The sequence below is a fragment of the Pangasianodon hypophthalmus genome, chromosome 29, assembly GCF_027358585.1.
Source record: "Pangasianodon hypophthalmus isolate fPanHyp1 chromosome 29, fPanHyp1.pri, whole genome shotgun sequence".
Classification (NCBI taxonomy): Eukaryota; Metazoa; Chordata; class Actinopteri; order Siluriformes; family Pangasiidae; genus Pangasianodon; species Pangasianodon hypophthalmus.
Window position 1 is genome coordinate 4,180,246 of NC_069738.1, and position 22,609 is coordinate 4,202,854.

The 22,609-nt window shown below is 39.4% G+C and overlaps 1 protein-coding gene across 1 annotated transcript; it reads right to left on the bottom strand.

Annotated features, from left to right (window-relative positions):
* Positions 1–26: 26 nt before the first annotated feature.
* LOC113534607 (zinc finger protein Gfi-1b) lies at positions 27–6,532 on the bottom strand. The gene is made up of 6 exons (XM_026927512.3): positions 6,412–6,532; positions 3,640–3,933; positions 3,225–3,406; positions 1,945–2,082; positions 1,583–1,748; positions 27–372 (listed from the first exon to the last, which is right to left on the bottom strand). Exons 2-6 carry the CDS (start codon positions 3,890–3,892, stop codon positions 164–166), a joined length of 948 nt encoding a protein of 315 aa, XP_026783313.1. The 5' UTR covers positions 3,893–3,933; positions 6,412–6,532; the 3' UTR covers positions 27–163.
* Positions 6,533–22,609: the final 16,077 nt, after the last annotated feature.

The window sequence follows — 22,609 nt, forward strand, 5'->3', positions numbered from 1 at the left end:
ACAAATTGGTTAGAATAAGAGGGTAAAAACTTTCACCATTTTGTTTTTATTTGCATATTCATTAAGAGCACATCTGTTTTAAAAAAGGGCATTTCAAGACAATAATTTTTAGGCGAATATACATTTTCTGTACACTGCGGTTTTGGGTATTTAGCAGTGAGCGCTAACTCAGGCTGCTCTGGTAGGCCGTGCTGCTGTTATTGCTGCAGTGCGTCTCGAGGTGGCGCTGCAGGTCCAGTTTCCTCTGGAAGCCGAGCGGGCAGTGCGGACAGCGGAAAGGTCTGTAGCTGCTGTGCTTCCGGCTGTGAGTGATCAGGTTGGAGCTCTGACTGAACGCCTTCCCACACACCACACACACGTGGGGCTTCTCACCTGCCAGTGACGGAGACAAAAAGAATGAGAGGAAAAGGCCCTCGTATCAGTATCCGTGTAAAACATTCATTTCACTGCGTTAACACGTAACCACAGAAATGGACATTGGAAATGGACAGCTAGGTAGCTAGGCAATTTTCATTTACAGTCTGAATTACTAAAAAAAAAAATCACTAGATAAGTTAGCAAGCGAATTTCCTCTGCAAACATTAGCCGTTAGTTAGCTACATTAACTAGTGCATGCATTTAGCTTAAATGTGCTTATGCTTGAATTGAATTTATTATTAGCTAAGAAAAAATGCATAGCTATGTTTGCTAGTAGCTAAGTTAGCTAGCCAATTTTCATTAGTCACACTAGTGCTGAAGAATCACTAATTTTCAGTGGAAACATTAGCTACAGTACATTTTGTCTGTCTGTATTATCTTGACTAATTAGAGAATTATTAACTGTTTCCTAGCTAGCCAGGTTAGCCAGGCAGTTTTCTTTAGAATTAATTTGTGCATTCATAGTGCTCAAAGAAGCATTAGCTAAGACGGCTAGCCAGTTTTCATTGGACACATTAGCTGCGTTAGCTTGTGCCTGTGCTGTCTTGAATACTTGATGTATCATTAGCTAGACAGCTAAGGTAGCTAGCCATTTTTTCCCCTGCAAACATGAGCTAGCTACATTTAGTCTGAATTATTAAGAATCGCTAGCTGAATTCATTAGCCACTTTGCTGTGGAAACATTAGCTACATTGGTTTGTGCCACTGTTGTCTTGAATACTTGAAGAATCGTTAGCTTAATTAAATTTGTGAATTGTGTAAATTAATTTGAATAGGTTCAGTCTGAATTACTAAGAAGAATCACTAGCTAAGTTAGCTAGCCAATTTTCAGTGGAAATATTAGCTAGCTAATTTAATTTTTGCCTGTACTGTCTTGATTACATAACAATCATAAAGCTAGGTTTTCTAGCTAGCCAAATTAGCTAGTCTATTTACTATGATAACATTAGCAATGTTAGTTTGTGTCAGTATTGTCTTTAATACTTGAAGACTCATTAACTTTATTTAAGGCAGCTAAGGTAGCTAGTCAATTTTCTCTGCAAATAGTTACCAAATTTTCAGTGAAGACATTAGCTAGCTAAATTAGTGTGTGCCTGAGACATTAGCTAACTTGAAGAGCCATTAGCTAGCTCCAGATGTGTGTGTGTGTGTGTGTGTGTCTCACCAGTGTGTATGAAGGTGTGTTTCTTCATGTCAGATTTCTGGTGGAATCTCTTGCCGCAGTATTGACAGGGGTAAGGCCGAGTGTCTGAGTGGATCAGCAGGTGAGTGGAGAGAGTCGACGAGCGTTTAAACACCTTCCCACACACCTTACAGACAAAACTGCGCTCCTGTCACACACACACACACACACACACACACACACACACATTGTTGTTTATTAACCTGTATACATTGCATCTGAAATAAAAATAATAGACCTTGCTAGTTCTGTAAAATCCTAAAATCATATGACTAAAACATACACACACACACACACACACACAGACACACACACACACACACACACACACAGGTTTGTCCTACTTTCGCCCTGCCGTAGCAGCCAGCTGGGGGTCGGAGCCCGTGTGTGTGCATGTTCCATGACCCAGTCAGTGGAACAGCGACTCTGTTTATGTGAGACCTGCGCAGGTGAGTCACTAAACCAACAGCTGACGACAGCACCTGAGACACGCAGAACACACAAAACACAATTCTTCATTAAAACTGAAGGGGTTTTACAGAGCTGTAAAAGTGGGCAGTGGAATTTCTAAAAAAGGATCAGAGAAAGCATCCAAAAAGCTTTGATGAATTCTGAACAGCTCTAGAGTGTTGCAACCAACGGTTTGGAGAAGATCGAAAATAGTAAGTCCTAATGAACTCTGAAAAGTCTTTAAAAATTCTTAAAAAATTCTAACATTTGCTGAAAAGTTCTAAATTTCATTTTAATTCTTTTTAAGAATTCTGAAAACTTTCCAAACAGTTTCAAAAGTTATAAAAGAAAAAAAATTGTGAGAAATTCATAAGAATTCTATAATTTGCTGAAATGTTCTGAATAGTTCCATAGCATGAGTTACAAGCATAAAGAGTTGTACAGAGTTGTGCAGAGGTGTTTAGAGTTGTGTAGAGTTCTGTGGAGTTGAACATATTTGTGGGGAGGTGTGTGGAATTCTGCAAAGTTGTGCAGAATTGTGTATTTTGTAGTTGTGAGAGTTGTGTAGAGTTGTGTAGAATTCTGTAGAGCTGTGCAGAGCTGTGATGTATTGTGTAGAATTGTGTAAAGATTCGCAGCTGTTTAGAGCTGTGCAGAACTGTGCAATTGTGTAATTGTTCAGAGCTGTGCATAGTTGTATAGAGTTGTGCAGAGTTGTGTAGTTGTGTAGTGTGGTGTATAGTTGTGTAGAGCTGTATAGTGTTGTGGAGAGTTTGTAGAACTGTGTAGAGTTGTAAAGAATTGTGTTGAGTTGTATAGTGTTGTGCAGAGTTGTACAGAGTTGCGCAGTCCTGTGTAGAATTGTGTTCAATTGTGTAGATTTGTACAGAGTTATACAGAGTTGTGTTGAGGTCCGTAGAGGTGTGTAGCGTTCTGTAGTGTTTTGCAGTTGTACAGAGTTGTGTAAAGTTTTGCAGAGTTGTGTGGAGTTGTACAGAGTTGTACAGAGTTGTACAGAGTTGTACAGGGTTGTACAGAGTTGTACAGAGTTGTGTAGAGTTGTGTGGCATTGTGTAGAGTTGTGTAGAGTTGTGTGGCATTGTGTAGAGTTGAGTTGTGTAGAGTTGTGTAGAATTGTGTAGAGTTGTGTGGCGTTGTGTAGAGATGGGCTCACCTTCTCACAGAGTGGACATTCGCACAGCGGAGGGTTGGAGTTGTCCTGCAGTCTGTGGCTCAGCAGCACCTGCACCAGTCGCTCCAGTTCCTGCTCCCTGTGAGAGCTGAGCGTGTGGCTCAGGGAAGGAGACCACACTGCGGTGGACACCGGGGGGCGCTCACTCTCACCTGCCTGCTCACCTGCAGGGACACATGCAGCCAGGCAGCGAGGCGTCAGCCAGGAGCAGTGGTACTGACTCACCTCTATTACACTCCTCTCATCCTCTCAGCTAAACCTTCTTCAGCTCTGATATTCCATCATTCTTAATGAATAACTGAATCAGAATATCAAAGCTCCACCCAAGAAGATCTGGCAACCCTGACAATCTATCACTGTGATCAGAAACCATATGATCAGAGATCCTGTAGTTTACCTGTTGTCCAGAGGCCCCAGTTCTCAGCCTGGGAGGCGGAGTTCAGGCTGGTTTCCATGGAAACCCAGTGAGAGGCGGGGTAACTGGGAGCTGACGCCATTTTTGGGCTGAGTTCTAGTGCTACAGGTGAGCTGCTCCCGGTGGACCCGTGCAAGGCTCCGAGCTGTCCATCAGAGTGGTAGGTGTGGGAGTGGGCGGAGCGTGACGAATGAGACCCCGCCCTCTTGCTCTTGACCAGAAAAGAGCGAGGCATTTTTCTTAAAGAGACACGAGGAGGAAAGACCTAACAGATGTCTAGAACAAAAAAGAAATAAAGCAGAGCGTTAGCGTGCCATGTTTCCGGACTTAGAAAAAAAACACAACACTTTATTCATCTTTCAGACATTTTTTGCTCCAAATCTTGATTAGCTTGCCAGGTGTGTGTGTGTGTGTGTGTGTGTGTGTGTGTGTGTGTGTGTGTGTGTGTGTGTGTGACAGTTTCCATGTGGCTGTTGGATGTTTAGTACAACACAGATGACAGAGATATTGTTTCATTGCTAACAGTTATTCTTCTAACAGCTTTGTTTCTGTGACAATCACACACTCAGCCACGAATTACATCAGGATACTTTATTTAACCTTCAATTAACTGCATTTACATTTACTTGTACATTTAGTCATCAGGTAGCTGGTCACATCCACAACAAGGTGCAAAGTGCTGAGAGTGCACGGATACAGTGCTTGGGGAATTTGTGAGAACATAAAACTGGAAAGATTACACACAGACACAGATATTGTCTGAAAACAGAAGTCTTTAGGACTGGAGACAATGAACTATTTGGATCAGAGGACAAATCAAAAAGGCAAAAAATAAAGACATGAGAGTAATAAGAAAAATATAAATGTAACATCTTCTAGAAAATTAAATTTGGAGTTTAACAGCGCTGTTGAATTCTGGATCCTGATTGGTCAGAAGGTGTTGATTAATTTTCAAGAACAGCAGCTCGGACAGTAGTGCAAGTCGTTTCTATAGTAACGGTTCATACAGCGGATGCTCCACATTATCTACGACTAATGATAAACAGATTTAAAAATATGTTATTTAACAAAGAACGTGTGTAATCATCGATATGGTGAGGTTTTCTGTAAGGAGACGTTTATTTAACATTTATGGAAGGAGTCTCCAGTGTCAGCGCTTTGTAACAGTCGGAAATGAAGCTGTAACTTTAAGTTTTCTGACACGCGAGCATCTTCAGGACAGAGGAGTTTATGCTTTGTGGTTTCTCAGTAACAAGCTGCATTATTTTTGTCTTATTAATTACAAAAAAAAAGAGGAATTTTTTCTCCTTATGAGGAATAAACACTTTGGGACATGCTGTTATAGGAAAATCATCAACTTCAGGTTGGCAACAGTACATCTGCTTCACTGCACCTCTGTGTCATAGATTTTTTTTCCCTTATAACAGCACAACACCGAGTGTGTTATTCCTTACATAATGCAGTGTCATCACTCCTCTCATGCTTTCAAAGCTTCATTTAAATATGAAAAAAATGATTTATGTGTGAGCATCAGAGTAAAAATATTAAAATCCACATTTTTAATCTAAGTCAAATTCTAAATCTTCCAAATCTAACTTGACTCATGTCAAGAATTAAGTGGTGAAAATCACAAATGTCAAATTTAAGTCAGATTTTAAACAGAAGTATTTCTGTTATAATCAGCGCTACAAAATTAAGAAGTGGTATTTACCATTCGTTGGATACCATTTGTTGTATTTCCGACAGTCTCTTACATGATGCAGTGTGGTTTCAGCACACACACACACCTGTGTGATTCAGTTAGGAATCCAAAGCCTGAGGTTTAGGTTTTTACCCAGATACACACTGTGGCCTTTTCCAGCTGCACAGAGCCTTAAGTGAAACTTTTCTCTCACTACAAACTCAAAACTCGACTAAAATCGGCTGAATAAACGATAAACTGTGATTATATATCCACTCCCGACCTTCTCAGACACATCGGCAGGGTTTTTTAGCGTTCAGACAGTCTGTGTACACACAGGTCAATTATAGCACTATCAAAGCTGCAAATTGGTTAGATTTTAAAATTCTTTGTAAATGGATTCTAAGGAGGTTGCTTGGTTGAATTGAATTGAATTAAATTAAATTAAATTAAATTAAATTAAATTAAATTAAATTAAATTAAATTAAATTAAATGAGGTAAATAAATAATTGAGGTAGAACTCATTTGAACTCAAAATGGTTCATGCCTAAAGTTACTAATTTTCTTTTCATTGCCGTTAGAGCTAATCTGTCATATACTATATACTAAAAATGTACAAACAATTGTGTATGTATTTAAAAAAACAGCCACATTCATATTCATCAGTCATTTATGTATAAATTAATCTGAAATTTATTTTAGCTACAGTTTAATCCTTTCAAAATAGATTTAAATTGTTAAATATTCAAAAACATCCGGCAATTTAAGCTCATTTCATTCATCAATTTTACACTATTGTATATCAAATAATGTGATATAATATCATCCTGCCATTCTGCCAAAATTATCACTATATTATTTTACACTCTTACAGATAAATTGGGTAAATAAAATGTGTATTGTAGTGAACATGTTGAATAAATAAGCTTCAGCAGTAAGCATGACAAATAAGTATTCAATAAATACATATTATTATTCATGTTAAATATGTAAACCTGTAACACACGTGTGAGCTCTGTAGCAAACTGCTGGGATTAAATCTGTTTTTATTTCTGATTTTTATTGGACTTACCTCTCAAGTCATCAGCAGGACCTGAAGCCTGGTAAGCGAGTGTGAGTGTGTGAGTGTGTGGTGGTGGTGGTGTGTATGGTTGTATGTGTGTGTGTTCTCTGCTTTTGTACAGTCATCACATGAACAGGAGCTAATGTGATTGAACCAGACTGAGGTTGGACCGAGAGTGTGTGTGTGTGTGTGTGTGTGTGTGTGTGTGTGTGTGTGTGTTAGAGCGAGAGAGAGAGAGAGAGAGAGAGAGAGAGAGAGAGAGAGAACACAAACTTACTGAAAAATGAAGTAAAGTAAAATAAAATAAAATAAAGTAGTAGTAGTAATAGTAACCTTGATTTAAGCAGGATAAAAACTCATTGAGATAAAAATCTCAATGATAAATAATGTGAGGAAGTTAAAGAATAAATAATTACAGATTATGTTTGTTCCTAAAATAGTTTTAGTTTTTGTATATGTATAGTCTAAAATAATAATACACACTGCAAGGCCCTAATTCACTCTACATTAATATTTTTGGTTAAACTTCAAACGATGGGCTCGTGTTAAAGCTCAGATTTTAAGAAACAAACGTATGTAAGTAATTGATCTTATTTCAAACGTAGATCTTAAATCCACTTGGAAAAGTCTGAAATCGTGACCACTCACAGACTCTCGTAACTACATGATACAGTATTTTGGATAAGGATTCGTTTAGAGTAACATCAGGATCTATGAATGGCCAGATCTTAAATACATTTATAACACAACACTCCATATAATAAAGCATACTGTTATTTAACAAAGAAAAAAAAAGTATAATCGTTGTTATGGTGAATTCTTCTGTACAAAAATATTTATTTTGCATTTATGGAAGGAGTCTCCAGTGTCAGCGCTTTGTGACAGTCAGAGACATTTTCTGACATGGAAGAGTCTTCAGGACGGAGGAATTTACACTTTACGGTCTTTCAGTGACATAACAAGCTGCATTTTTCTGTCTTAGTTAGTATTAACTAACTTCAAGAGAATTGAGGAAATTACTGTTTACATCTGCTGTAATGTAAGTGAAAACAGAAACTAACGTGTGGATGTTCAGCATTAAATGTTTGGTGTGGTAACAGTTAACCCTGCATCAGGGCGGGCCACATCACAGCACCCCGATTTAAGCGCTAAGTCTTTAGTGAAACCCTTTTTAAATATATTAAAGTACTGTAATATATTTATTTGATGCTCTGGATTTTTTTTGTTTGGTTTGTGGCACTAAAAGTGATTCAAACAAAAGAAAGTACTAAAGCCCTAACAATTAATGCCACTACAAAATGCACCTTTAAAAGCAGCCAATAAGCTACAAAAGATGTTTTTTACACTGTTAATTTATGGATTTTTTTTTAAGGTACTAGAACATTTCTAGAATTAGACACTGGTCAACAAAACTACACGTTTACGAACCCATTGAGTCGCTCTTTAAATATGCAACATGCTGAGAATCGTAACTTCACGTTCACTGAAAACTGCTGATAAGTTTATGACTTCCTCATACTGGTGGTCAGAAGGTGAGAAACTGTGCACTGATGGTTCTTGAGACAGCAAAACAAAGCATTTTTAACCAAAGCTGCCCCCCCCCCCCCCACCCACCCACCCACACACACACACACACACACACACACACACACACACACACACACACACACACACACTGACCTTCTATTGATATAAGGATTATTAATGCAGCTAATTAATGCTATACTACACCTACACTCACTGAGCATTTTATTAGGAACACCTACCCATTCACGCAATTATCTAATCAGCCAATCATGTGGTAGCAGTGCTGTACATAAAATCATGCAGATGTGGGCCAACAGCTTCAGTTAATGTTCACATCAAACATCAGAATGAAGAAAAAGTGTGATCTCTGTGACGTTAACCGTGGCATGGTTGCTGGTACCAGATGGGCTGGTTTGAGTATTTCAGAAACTGCTGATCTCCTGGGAGTTTCATGCAAAACAGTCTCTAGAGTTTACACAGAATGGTGTTAAAAACAACAACCTTCCTGTGAAAGGCAGTTCTCTTGATGGAAATGCCTTGTTGATGAGAGAGGTCAATGGAGAATGGCCAGACTAGTTCGAGCTGACAGAAAGGCTACGGTAACTCAGATAACCACTCTGTACAGTTGTGGTGAGCAGAAAAGCATCTCAGCATGCACAAAACATCGAACACTGAGGTGGATGGGCTAGAAAAGTAGAAAACCACATTGGATTCCACTCCTGTCAGCCAAGAACGGGAATCTGAGGCTATCAGGAGCACAGACTCACCCAAACTGGACAGTTGAAGATTAGAAAAAACAATCACCTGGTACAATCACACTGTCCAGTTTGGGTGAGCCTGTGCCCATGATGGCCTTAGATTCCTGTTCTTGGCTGACAGGAGTGAAATTTGATGTGGTCTCCTGCTGTTGCAGCCCAAGGTTTGATGTGTTGTGCGTTCTGCGATGCTTTTCTTCTCACCACGGTTGTAAAGAGTGATTATTTGAGTTACTATAGGCTTCCCGTCAGCTCAGACCAGTCTGGCCGTTCTCCTCTGATCTCTCTCATCAACAAGGTGTTTCAGTCTGCAGACCCTCCGCTCACAGGATGTGTTTTGTTTTTCGCACCATTCTGTGTAAATTCTAGAGACTGTTGTGCGTGAAAATAGGTGCACAGGTGTTCCTATTAAAGTGGAAGATGAGTGTAAATCTAACCTCAGTAACTAAACATGAAACCTTTTGACTCTTTTAGTTATTGTTGTTGTTGTTGTTTTTTAATTAAAAAATGCAGTTTCCTTGCGAGTACCAGACAAATGTCCCCACAAGTATAGTGACACATTTGACGTTGTAGGGACATTTGCCTGGTTCCCATAAGGAAACTGGGTTTTTTTGCAGCTTTTATTTAAAAAAAATTAAAAGGCTCAAAAGATTTCCTTTTTCTTGTTATTAGTGCTACACACTGCAGCCTTAAACTGTATTTTAAAGAATTTTTTAGTGTGGTATCCTAAAAGTGTGTAAGGTAAGCTTACATAACATCACTTACACAGTTATCCTGAAAACAGAAGTAGACTTTTGCATGACATTTGCAGATTTTTTTTTTTTTGGTGATGTGATGCTTTTGAGAGGCTCAGATCTTGTCAAACCGATGTGAAGTGTGAAGGGTTTGACCAGAGCAGAGCTGATTCTTACTAGGCATTTTTTTTTTTAAAGCATAACAAGCTGTAACACTCCCAACTGCCCGAGAGCAAAGCTACAACAGCATATCATGTAGCTTTACATTTACACTTCTGTTTATTCATGAAAACCAGTTTTATCCAAAGACACGTACAGGTGAAGAAAGGTGTAGGAAATAGTTACGTATCAGCGGCTGTAGAACCAGTAACTGAGCAGCGCGTCTGTAAGATGAATCACCACAGCGTGGGCAAAAATAAACCTTCACCCACACCAAACACTCATGAGAATTTCTTGCTGTGGTTTTTAGTGTGATTTCTACGAAGATTAAAGAAGAATGTTGGCTAACTGTTCCCTCAGATAATCTACTAGAGCTGAACTCCCCTATAATGACTGTTTCTATGATCTGGTAAATGGAACCAAAAGATAACATTGATTTAAAGATATCTCGTAAATGGCTGTGATTTTTTAGGGGGATGATTTCTCATTTATTTCTTGTAACTCTTATACGTTGTGAAACAAAAGCTGCTTACAAAAAGTGTTGTTAATGAGCCACCATGCTAATGGCATTAAGGACATTACAGACATTCTAATGATATACTTCAAATGTATTTTTTTAAATCAATTATTTACTTTTAATCTGTAATTTATGTAGGCTTGTACATCCAAAATGACTTCACCAGTCAATATCACGGAAAATAAAGATTAAAAGAGTGAGACACCTTGCTTTCTTCTTCCCATGATCTTCAGGAAATTTGAATGATGCAGTGTCATGTTGAACAGGTGATTTGTGAGATATTACAAATACCTATTAAAGAACAATGCATTCTTTTATCCATTCTTAGTTAAATTTAATGTTGCGGAATGTCACTAAGTGTTTTATTTGTCTTAAACCAAAGAGATTTGCCAACAATTTACATTTTTTTAATTAATTTAAGAATGTCATACTCAATTCCAGAAGAACGTCATACTCAATTCCAGTGAGTTGTTTACATACATTAAGTTGACTGTGTCTTTAAAGAGTGTGGCTTTTACTGACTTTTAGAAGCTTCTGATTGGCCACTTTTCATAATTAGGAGTTAATTGGGAACACACCTGTGGCTGTATTTAAGGGCTTCATTTTGGAGCCAGTGCCTTTTTTGGCCTTGATACCATGGAAAAATCCAAGCAACTCAGCCAAGGCCTCAGAAAAAAACTGTGGACCTCTACAAGTCTGGTTCCTCCTTAGGAGCAATTTCCAAACAACTGAAGGTACCACAAGCGTCTATACAAACAACTGTATGCAAATAGAAGAATCTTGGGAGCTTTGTTACAAAGTTGTAACAAAATGGTTTAAAGACAGCAAAGTGAACGTACTGTTGTGGCCATCACAAAGCCCTGACCTGAATCTTGATTGAACTGAAAAAGCGCGTCTGAGCGAGGAGGCCCACAAACCTGACTTAGTTACACCAGTTCTGTCAGAAGGAACGGGTAAAAAAAATCAGGCAAAGTATCATGAGAAGCTTGTGGAAGGCTACAACAAGAGTTTAATTCAAGTTAAGCAATGCAACCAAATACTAACATAGTGTATGTAAACTTCTGATCAGCTGAAAAGCTGATATAGTGAATAACAGCTGAAATAAATCTGTTTCAATTATTTTGAAATGACCTCTTAATGGAAATAAAGTAGACGCCCTAACTGACTTGACACAGGACATGTGAGGTAGCATGTAATGTGTGGAGTTTGAATGCCTTTAGTCTAGGGGTACGTAAACTTTTGGTCTCAACTGTGCATGAAAATAAGACAAAAAATCTCAGCTGGACAGGTAACAGAGAAACCGCAAAGCCTGAAGACTTTCCCATAGCAAAGAAGAGATACAAAGTGCTGACACTGGAGACTCCTTCCATAAATGTTAAATATGTTAACTGTTACAGAAAACGTCACCATATCAGCAATTACACACACTGGATACACACAGGGCCTACACTGCTCACAATGGGGAAGAGTTTGTATTGTATATCTGAAGTTCATTTTCACCCTCAAGCTCCTTAGGTGTCTCTCTCTCTCTCTCTCTGTCTCTCTCTCTCTCTGTGTAGCAGTGTATGTGGTGTGGTGCTTGTGGCGAGGGAAAGCGAGTGAGGTGCAGCTGGTGCAGGCGATGTGGCGGGATGTTCTGCGGATAAGAAGAACTGTGGAGCGTTTTGGGGGAGACGGAGGGGCATGGTGTGGGGGGCATGGAGGGGGAGCTCGGTGGGCTTCTCTCCATCCCTTGATCTCTTTGTTTTCCTGCCTGCCATCAATGCCTCTTTCTAGGAACTTGAATGTTGGGGTTTGGGGTTGTGAAGGAAGGGGGGGTTGTGTGTTTGTGAGAAGTATTTGAATGTTCCATGCTAAAGCAAAGATGGTGTTGTTCTCTTTGGCATGAAAATACAGTTGAATGTAGTAATGTTTAAGAAGAGCTGGTGCTGTCTGTACAGCTCCCTAAAGGTCATAGGAGGAACCAAAATATTCTACTTTGTTTAATTCAATTCAGTTTCACTTGTGTAGTGACACTGTCACAAAGCAAATTCACAGAAATCTGAAATTAGCGTATTTAGATTTACATTAATGTAGCGAACAAGTAATAGACATCTATCTCACCCAAAATCCTGCATTTAAATATCTGTATCAAACCACATCCAGTTGTTCAGTGACATCACACAGATGTGCTGATGTGGTTTAGGACACAGAGTGACTTCCTGTCATCTATCAACATGAACAAAATTTCACTGTGTAACCACAGTTACAATCATGTCTTTTGCTTAGTGCAGTTTGGTATCGCTTCGCTCCGCATTAAAGCGGACATTGTAGCAGAGATCTTCCTTCAGTGCAAAACTAAAGAAGCAAATGTTCATACTGTAACCGTAATGATAATCTTACCAGTCCTACCTAGTATCGGCTAACTCATTAGCCCAGCTTGCTCATTAGATTAGATTTATTAATATCAGGAAAGCAGATGAAATAAAGATCAGTGTGACTGGTGAAGTAGAGGTTGTTTCTCTTTGTGACTGTACACCACCACAGTCACCACTGTGTTGCAGACTCTCTTCAGGGGAACGTAGCCAACACATGCTTCACTTCTAAGTCACTAGAAGTCATCAGATGATGTCAAAGAATATTCAATGAATCATCATAATCATTTGAGTGTTGGCTGAAGAATGGTGATGATCAGTGATCAGTCATTCGGAACAGTGGTGATAGGTGACTGGTCGTTGGGAACCATGGTGATCAGTGATCAGTCATTCGGAACAGTGGTGATAGGTGACTGGTCGTTGGGAACCATGGTGATCAGTGATCAGTCATTCGGAACAGTGGTGATAGGTGACTGGTCGTTGGGAACCATGGTGATCAGTGATTGGTCGTTGGGACAGTGGTGATCAGTGATTGGTCGTTGGGAACATTGGATTATGGAAGCACATCTCAGTCAGGCATTACACACTTGCGGTGAGTCGAGTGAACCTACTCTCTCAATTCACATAACAACAGTTGTGATATGAGCAGGGAGCCGTATCCAGTGCAGGACAGTCACTAACGTCTGCTCAAGAAGTCACTGGATTTGTCACAAGGATTATTTGTTAATTAGAGTTACTAAAAGAGTCTAGAAATTTGCCAGATCTAGTGCCAAAGTGTCTACTTTGGCCACATTGGTCTGAGTTAAAGTGGTACATCATTTTACATACTACTTTTTCATCCTTCATGTTTGTTTTTCTTGCTTGCCATCAACTTTTGTCCTGATTGGTCAGAAGGTAAACAAGTGTTTGACGTCACTCAGTACTTGAAAAGTTGAAGTTTTTTCACCTTTGGAAGCTCCACTGTGACCAAAAAAACTTCAGCAGCACTTTTTAAAAGCAGTTGTTTGCGGTAGGATTACGTGTAAATTGTGCGCTTGCAGTTGAGAAAAAAAAGGGGAGTGTGAAAGCAGGCTAAGAGGGACAAATTCAAAGTAAAGAAAATTTCCCGATGCTGTTTAGACTCCACGGCTGACAGGGTGTTGTTGCGTACAATCAGAGAGTGCTCATACATACATACTGACATCATGCGGTTTCTGAGGACATACCTACAATCATATGGGTGCTTTGGTGTTCTGAGTGGTCTCAGTGGTGATATTGAGCTGTTTTTGTGTGTGTGTGTGTGTGTTGATAATGAGGTTGTGGGGAAAGGCTGTGGTTTGCGTCAGGGAATGAGGGGAAGATTGAAATACACAGTGTGTCACTTTCCCACGGCCCACAACATACTGCTCGCTCTCGTCCTCTCAGCCTCTCACCCTCTTTCTTTCCTTTATCACTCTGTTTCTTGCCATCTTCACACCCAGCTGCTTACACTCTTACTCTCTCTCTCTCTCTCTCTCTCTCTTTCACTTCATCTGCCTGCTGACTACACAGGCAAAATATATATATATTAAATTATACATTAAATTAAAAAACAAATAAATAAAGGAAAGTGGAAAAGAGGCAAATAGATATACTAATGACTATAAATGTAAATGTTATAATAATATTATATATGTATTATATTGCCTAAGTTGTATTAATTATATAAATGTGTAAACTTCATATTTTTATATTATTTAATACACTTATTAATATTTATAGCAAATAAATTACTATGTTCAAGAAATAAATATAATTGTTTATGGCTGTTATATATATATATATGATTTATTATTAGTACTTTTAATGTTAAAAACATACTTCTTTAATTATATACACAATGAAAAAAATGAATGAAAAAATATATTAAAACAATTGAATTCATACTGTTTTTATTACAATATAAAAATACAATACAATCTCTCACAATCACAAAGGAAATCCCATTACATTTTCTATTATACTTAGTATTAGTAGTTCAGTGTGGGCCACATGGCTGACTTCACCTCTCGCTATTTCTCATCCTCCTCTCTCACTCCGTCTCTCGTTCTGGACTTTCTGCCTCTCGCTCTGAGAAGGGTGTGTGGGAGGCCGGGGGTGTGTGAACGCTGCCTTTCACTCATACTCAAGACCTTTAACTTTCATAGAGATGTCATGTTGTCTCTCTCCAGGTCTTCCATCTTGTATTTTAGACCTGTTGTGCAAGCAATGAGGACGTAACCCTGCATTTTATAGCACCTTCAATCAAAACTGAATCATAAGGTTCTTGGACATCCCCACCACTCACCACTGAGACGCGTTGAGCCAAGCCAAGTGTTATACAAGTATAAACGCATCAGCCACATCTCTAAGCCACAGCCCACTGAATACACTGCGACATGATACACATAGACTACAGTCCAGATATAAGCCGAAAACCTTCCTCTCATATGAGTCGCAACTCACACTCTCAGAAAAAAGGGTACTAAATTGTACCTTGATTTGCCACTGGAGTGGTACCATCAAGGGTACATAATAGTGGTGTGTAAAGGAGCATATAGTGAACCTTACGGTGAAGCTTTACTCTAAAAGGTACAATTATAGTCCAATTATGTAACTTAAATCTTTTTTAAAGTTAACTATATCCACATTTCCATTATTAAAGGTACAGTTTTCTACCCTTTCTACCTTTACTCTCTAAACATAGAATATAAACATAATAAAGTGGTTTACACAGGAAATGTTGCACCTTGCAGATCAAACCTTACTTTTGTGTAAACTTAGCCATGAAAGTGATAACACCACAAAATAAGAAGCAGAATAGAAAAAAGAGTTGCATAAACACCGATTAAAATCTCAAAAAAAAAAAAAAAAAAAAAAGTCCAGACATGCTCAAGAAACAGCATTTAGCTTTAGCGAAGTTCTCTGGACAGTAAAAACAAGGAATGGGAGTGAGAGCAGTTCCATCATCATGACTCCATCATTCAGCACATTAACGTTAGCATGTAGTGCTAATTCAGGTGCTGAACGCAGTCTGAGTATCGCGACTGGCCCAGGCGTGTGCGCTCGCTTTACTTTTTGTGCTTCACAAACACAGATGCTGATAGAGTTCCATGTAGTCATGAAGAGAAGGCAGATGGATTCTACACGAGCCCTTTCATAACAAACCAAATCAATTATTAATTAAATCTAAAAATAAAGCGACTTTCTAGCAGAAGTGGGGCCAATTGTTTTGCAAGTCCTAAGTCAAGACTGGTAAGTCGAAGTCAAGTTAACAAGCCCTTAAGTTTAAGTTTCAAGTCATAATGTGCTCTTTACCAAATGTAAGGCCAGAGTAATAATTATTATAGTAAATTTATTATATTTATATAGTATTTTAAAACTGGTGTTCATCACTTTCTAGACAAATTGTATAACTCAATGGAAATATATGGGGATTTGAGAGAATCATAGCCCCCATCTATCCAGTACCCGTCTATCTCAGTTCAGTTTTGCTTTGCTTTATGATTCGCTTTGTGCAACTTCAAATACTGAACAAAATATGAAGTTGTTGCTTCTGTGAGTGGCTTTTCAACTCCATCGTTGTTTTGTGCAAGTTAAGTGGCTCTCTAACTGGCTGAACACTGACTTTGAAAATGAAAATTGATGCTGATTTACTGAAAATTACTGAAAAAAATAATAAATTTTTTAATTAAATTTCAAAATTACTGAAAAAAGAGTAGATAATTGATAATAGTTGATAATTTCTATTCTTCAGTTTTGAAAAAGTCTTTCCAAGTCAACAGGCTTGAGTCCAAGTGAAGTCACAAGTCATTGTTAAAGTTGAGTCACAAGTCAGCAAATTTGTTACTCGAGTCCAAGTTGAGTCCAAGTCATGTGACTCGAGTCCACAGCACTGCTTTCTAGACTATCACCAAAGTACCTAGAGTAACTGAGTAAGAAAGTGTTTTGGAAGGACACTATGAATGTAAATTAGCATTAAATTGTCAGTAAAAATGTAAATTAGCATGAATATGTCACTAAAAGTGTACATTAGCTTGAATGTGTCTCCTCTCACCATCATTTTTTTAGAAAAGTAAATGGGTTTGGCACATGTATGTTGGATTCATTCTTTTTTTTTTTAAATGAAAAGAAAAATCTTCAAAAAAAATCTTCATTTTGGGGCTGAACTGAATGAAGAATGTCGATTGAGCCGGCTGTGTATCAGAGATTACTGGCTAGAGAAATAATCAGCAGGATTTTCCAGGAGCTGCAGTTTCAAGAACATTTGAATCACTCAGAATTTATTTACGAATATGTAAATCAATCTTTATACACGTTAATCAAATCTTTTTATGAAAACAGAATAAGGTTTCAGAGCACAAGTCTAAAGCTGGGAATATTCTGTAGAATAGCTGAGTTCATAAAAAGATTTAAAAAAAATTTTTTTTTTTTAAATGTAAAAAGTGTTAGTATTTTAAAAATAATTGATTTAGTGTTTGCCAAGAAAAGCAAGAATTAAATTTACAAAATGCCTTTTCTTTAATCTCAAAATGAAAAACTAATGAACGCAACATAAATGTACCGAATATTTTGAATAATTTCAATTCTCCTATGAGTCAGAATTTATAAAAAGGCGTTGGAGTTTTTTGCAGCCAGCTCACGATCCAGCCACTGAAACAGACCTTGTGCAAAACAGCATTAAAAAAGTTAAAACCGTCAAAAAAAAAGTGTCTTATCAGTAGTGACAGACGACTGAAATGACACCTGTGTGGGTTGTTTCAGTTTAATGATAAGCATCATTACACAGGATTACAGCATTGTTAGCTCTGATCAACGAGGTCGAAGGTCAGTTGGGGTTTTCTGAGATTATCAGGACCTGAGAAATGGCTTCCAGTTCAGTAGATAACCCTGTATGAGATACCAAAAACACCAAACCTCCAAAAAAAAAAAAAGCTTTTTTCTTAAAACATTGTTAAAGACCTGAGCCGGATTAGTTCACTTTTATTTAAAGCATCACTGAATGACACACAAGAAGCATTAATTAAGATGCAAAACCTAGCTAAAACTACTAAACCTAATAAATATCAGTTTAAATACAATGCTATATATACAGTATAGTATATACAGGTCATTGCAGTAGTCACATCACATATTAGTCTAAATTCAGTGATATAATTTAAAAAGCCTTGAAAAAAGTCCAACTTTTGGTGTGACTCAGAGTTTGTACAAAGGAGCGGTGACATTTCACTCGAGGAGAATGTGCTATATTTAATGCTAAGGATGTACTTAGGCACCATTTAAGGGCGCAGCGTCTGAATAAACCGCGAATCCTAGGTGTACACATCATAAAAACACCTCTAACAGTTGTCTAGGTAACCCAGGTCAAAGGTCAAGCCTATCCAATAGAGGATGTAGTAGAAACATACAGAAAAATGGCTTCCAGCTGAATTGAATTTAAAAATGAAGAGTGCACCATTTTAAGGAAGCAGGGCCCGAACAAGAGCATCCTAACCCCGCCCGTACAGGAACATCACATCCATTCCACACATAATCGTACATGGTTTTTTGTTGTTGTCGTCGTTTTAACATGCGCTTGTGTGAATGATCATGTGAAACTGCATTTCAGCATAGCCTGAAATCGCACATGAGAATTCAGTTAAACGCACGTGATGTTGTCTGAATAATTCATGATCCGATGTGAAAAAAGAAGCACTTGTGTGAGAAGATTACGTCCTACATGTTAAAAAAGACATTATAAAAGAAATATATATATATATATATATATATATATATATATACAAAACATCTTCCCTACATGTGAAAAATTAACAGGTGATTAAAAAAGAACATGTGAAAATAAATACTGCATGTGAAAAATGTGTGAAGTGTGAAATTTCACACGTGGATCATGTGATTATATGAAGCTTGTGTGTCTTTTCTGTAAGGCTTATTTTAGGGTTTGCCTGCACATTTCATGTGGCCCTGTCCTCTCCAAAACACTTCCACACACGCGCACACACACACACACACACACACAGATGTGCACAATATTATGAGCATGAGATGAATCTGAGTGTTACACTACTCAGCTTGTATGTACTCTTGCAGATATACGAATCTGACCTCTGAGTGCTAACACCTGTATCTCTGTGTGTGTGTGTGTGTGTGTGTGTGTGTATGAGTGTGCAGGTTTTTTTTAGATGAGGTGTGTGTTTGTGTGTGAGAGGGCTTTCTGTCACACTCACCACACCCAGCCTTGCCCTGCTGTGAGTTAATGGGTGAGATTGTTTGAAGAGATGATGAGGTGTGAAACCACAGGTCCAGTGAAGGACAGCAACTCTTGCATGCATGCAAGCACACGCGCATACACACACACACACACACACACACACACACACACACACACACGTTTATTTTTTCTGACTCTTATACTCAGTATATTCTTTGCATTCCGAGGCAGATTTCTGGCGTCAGGTTGAATCTCACTTTGCGTAGCTTTGTGTTTGTGAGCTGCTGTGGTTTAACTTTTTGACGTCCCTCCTTACAGAAAAGACACACACACACACTCTCTGCATGGGAATATACACGTGTGGTTTTTAGACATATCGTATACTGTTGCACACATTTTTCACACGTGATTTATTTTACATATGAAAAATGTTTGTTACAAATGATTCTTTTACATGTTAATATTTTGGATGTATTATTCACGGGCAGACTGGGGGATGGGACAGGGGATGGGATATGGTTGAAGAAATGTCCCTAGGGTGCACTTACAGTAGATAAAACATGATAATGTGCCCTGTGGCTGTCCTTCAAATGGAAAAAAAAGTGATGAAAGGCCCCTAGAATGCTGCTCCATGCTAGAAAAGATGACAAAGTGCCCTTACAGTGGAGAAAACGTGATGAAGTGCCCTCTAGGGTACCGCTGTGTGCTAGAAAGTGTGATGAAGTGCCCTCTGTGTACCACTATGTCCTAGAAAATGTGAAGAAGTGCCCTCTAGGGTACCGCTATTTGCTACAAAATGTGATGAAGTGCCCTCTAGGGTGCTGCTCCCTGCTAGAAAACATGACAAAGTGCCCTTACAATGGAGAAAAACGTGATGAAGTGCCTTCTAGGGTACCGCTATGTGCTAGAAAATGTGATGAAGTGCCCTCTAGGGTACCGCTATGTGCTAGAAAATGTGATGAAGTGCCCTCTAGGGTACCACTATGTCCTAGAAAACGTGATGAAGTGCCCTCTAGGATACTGTTATGTGCTAGAAAATGTGATGAAGTGCCCTCTGTGTACCACTATGTCCTAGAAAACGTGATGAAGTGCCCTCTAGGGTACCGCTATGTGCTAGAAAACGTGATGAAGTGCCCTCTAGGGTACTGCTATGTGCTAGAAAACGTGATAAAGTGCCCTCTAGGGTACTGCTATTTGCTAGAAAACGTGATGAAGTGCCCTCTAGGGTACCACTATGTCCTAGAAAACGTGATGAAGTGCCCTCTAGGGTACCGCTATGTGCTAAAAAATGTGATGAAGTGCCCTCTAGGGTACCGCTATTTGCTACAAAATGTGATGAAGTGCCCTCTAGGGTGCTGCTCCCTGCTAGAAAACATGACAAAGTGCCCTTACAATGGAGAAAAACGTGATGAAGTGCCCTCTAGGGTACCGCTATGTGCTAGAAAACGTGATGAAGTGCCCTCTAGGGTACCGCTATGTGCTAGAAAACGTGATGAAGTGCCCTCTAGGATACTGTTATGTGCTAGAAAATGTGATGAAGTGCCCTCTGTGTACCACTATGTCCTAGAAAACGTGATGAAATGCCCCCTAGGGTGCTGCTCCCTGCTAGAAAACATGACAAAATGCCCTTACAATGGAGAAAAACGTGATGAAGTGCCCTCTAGGATACTGCTATGTGCTAGAAAACGTGATGAAGTGCCCTCTAGGATACTGCTATGTGCTAGAAAATGTAATGAAGTGCCCTCTAGGGTACCGCTATGTGCTAGAAAATGTGATGAAGTGCCCTCTAGGGTACCGCTATGTGCTAGAAAATGTGATGAAGTGCCCTCTAGGGTACCACTATGTCCTAGAAAACGTGATGAAGTGCCCTCTAGGGTACCGCTATTTGCTAGAAAACGTGATGAAGTGCCCTCTAGGGTACCACTATGTCCTAGAAAACATGATGAAGTGCCCTCTAGGGTACCGCTATGTGCTAGAAAACGTGATGAAGCGCCCTCTAGGGTACCGCTATGTGCTAGAAAACGTGATGAAGTGCCCTCTAGGTTACCACTATGTGCTAGAAAACGTGATGAAGCGCCCTCTAGGGTACCGCTATGTGCTAGAAAACGTGATGAAGTGCCCTCTAGGGTACCACTATGTGCTAGAAAATGTGATGAAGTGCCCTCTAGTGTACCGCTATGTGCTAGAAAACGTGATGAAGTGCCCTCTAGGGTGACTTTCCAATAAGTAATGCAGTGCCCCATAGAGTTCCCTTATGTACGAGGAAACACGATGCAGTGTGACGGCTGGCCCAGTGCCCTATAGGCTCCCCTAAGTGCCCTTTCTATTATTATTTTCACCGCTGCATGAAGGACACGATGGTTTCAATTGTCTTCTATCATTCACACAATGTCACGTTCGTGTAGTTTCAGGCCATGTTGAAATGCACTTTTGAACGTTTTCAGGTATTCGATGTTACTCACATGTGAAAATGTAAAAGATCAGATGTGAAAATTAAATAAATCATGTGAAAAAAATAAAATCAAGTGTGAAATGGATGTGATGTTTTTTTTTTCCCTCCATCCCGTTGTGCCTGGCTACACGATGAAGGAGTTATCCCACAAGTAATGAGCAGAGGTCAGTCCTAATCCCTCTCTACACAAAGCAGAGGAAGAGGAAGAAGAGGAAAAGGAGGAAGAGGAAGAAAAAGAGGAAGAAGAGGAAGAAGGGGAAGAAAAAGAAGAGGAAGAGCATGTAGAGGAAGGGAATGAGGAAGAGGAGGAGGAAGAGCAAGAAGAGGAAGAGGAATAAGAAGAAGAGGAAGAGGAGGAGGAAGAAGAGGAAGAGCAAGAAGAGGAAGGGAACGAGGAAGAGGAGGAGGAGCAAGAAGAGGAAGAGGAATAAGAAGAAGAGGAGGAGGAAGAAGAAGAAGAAGAGGAAGAGCATGTAGAGGAAGGGAACGAGGAAGAGGAGGAGGAGGAAGAGCAAGAAGAGGAGGAGGAAGAAGAAGAGGAAGAGCATGTAGAGGAAGGGAACGAGGAAGAGCAAGAGGAAGAGGAAGAAGAGGAGGAGGAGGAGGAGGAGCAAGAAGAGGAAGAGGAAGAAGAGGAAGAAGAGGAAGAGGAGGAGGAGCAAGAAGAGGAAGAAGAGGAAGAGGAGGAGGAGCAAGAAGAGGAAGAAGAGGAAGAGGTGTCCCTCTTCACTTTAACCATCAACTTTAACAGCGAATCATGTAACAGTGCCCTCTGCTGGTTATATACAACATCACAGCCTCAGCCATGTCATCTGCAGCTTATTGCTTTATTAAGGCACTTTTGGTCAGTATTATTTAGTATAATAATAATAATAATAATAATAATAATAATAATAATCCTGTGAGTACAAAGTAATATTAGAGGGAGTTTTTGAAAACAACACCAAAGGAAACAGGTTATCACACGTTATGTAGCAAATACAGCGTACTTTGTTTATTTGAATTAAAAGTTATAAGTAAAAAATATATATATTAAGTTGCATTTTGTAAATAAATAAATATATAACTTTCCCGAAACTGTTTGTGAATAACAGCATTGTTAACGGCTTTTACCTCATTGCCATGGCAACCTCAAAGAGACTCTCAGAAGCACGTGCACCCTTTTTGGGGGGGGACGGGGAGGGGGCGCCTGCTCTCGTTGGCTACATTCCAAACCCGCGTGCTAGTCTACTAACTAGTACGCCTGAAACAGTACGCGAGGATCGGTCGCGTGCTTGCGAGTCGCCATGACAACGCCCAAACTTGCACACTACCATACTAAAAAGTGTGCAGACGCTTCTCACTCTGACCCGAGCGAACCGGACTGCGCCGGCCCCGGCTGTTTAACGGCCCTGTCCCAAACGGCTCCCTATTCTCTGTCTAAGTGCACTACTGCAGGGGTACAGGTCCAATACACTCCACTCGAGTGCACTACATGACTAGTTACTGCGTTATATACGCG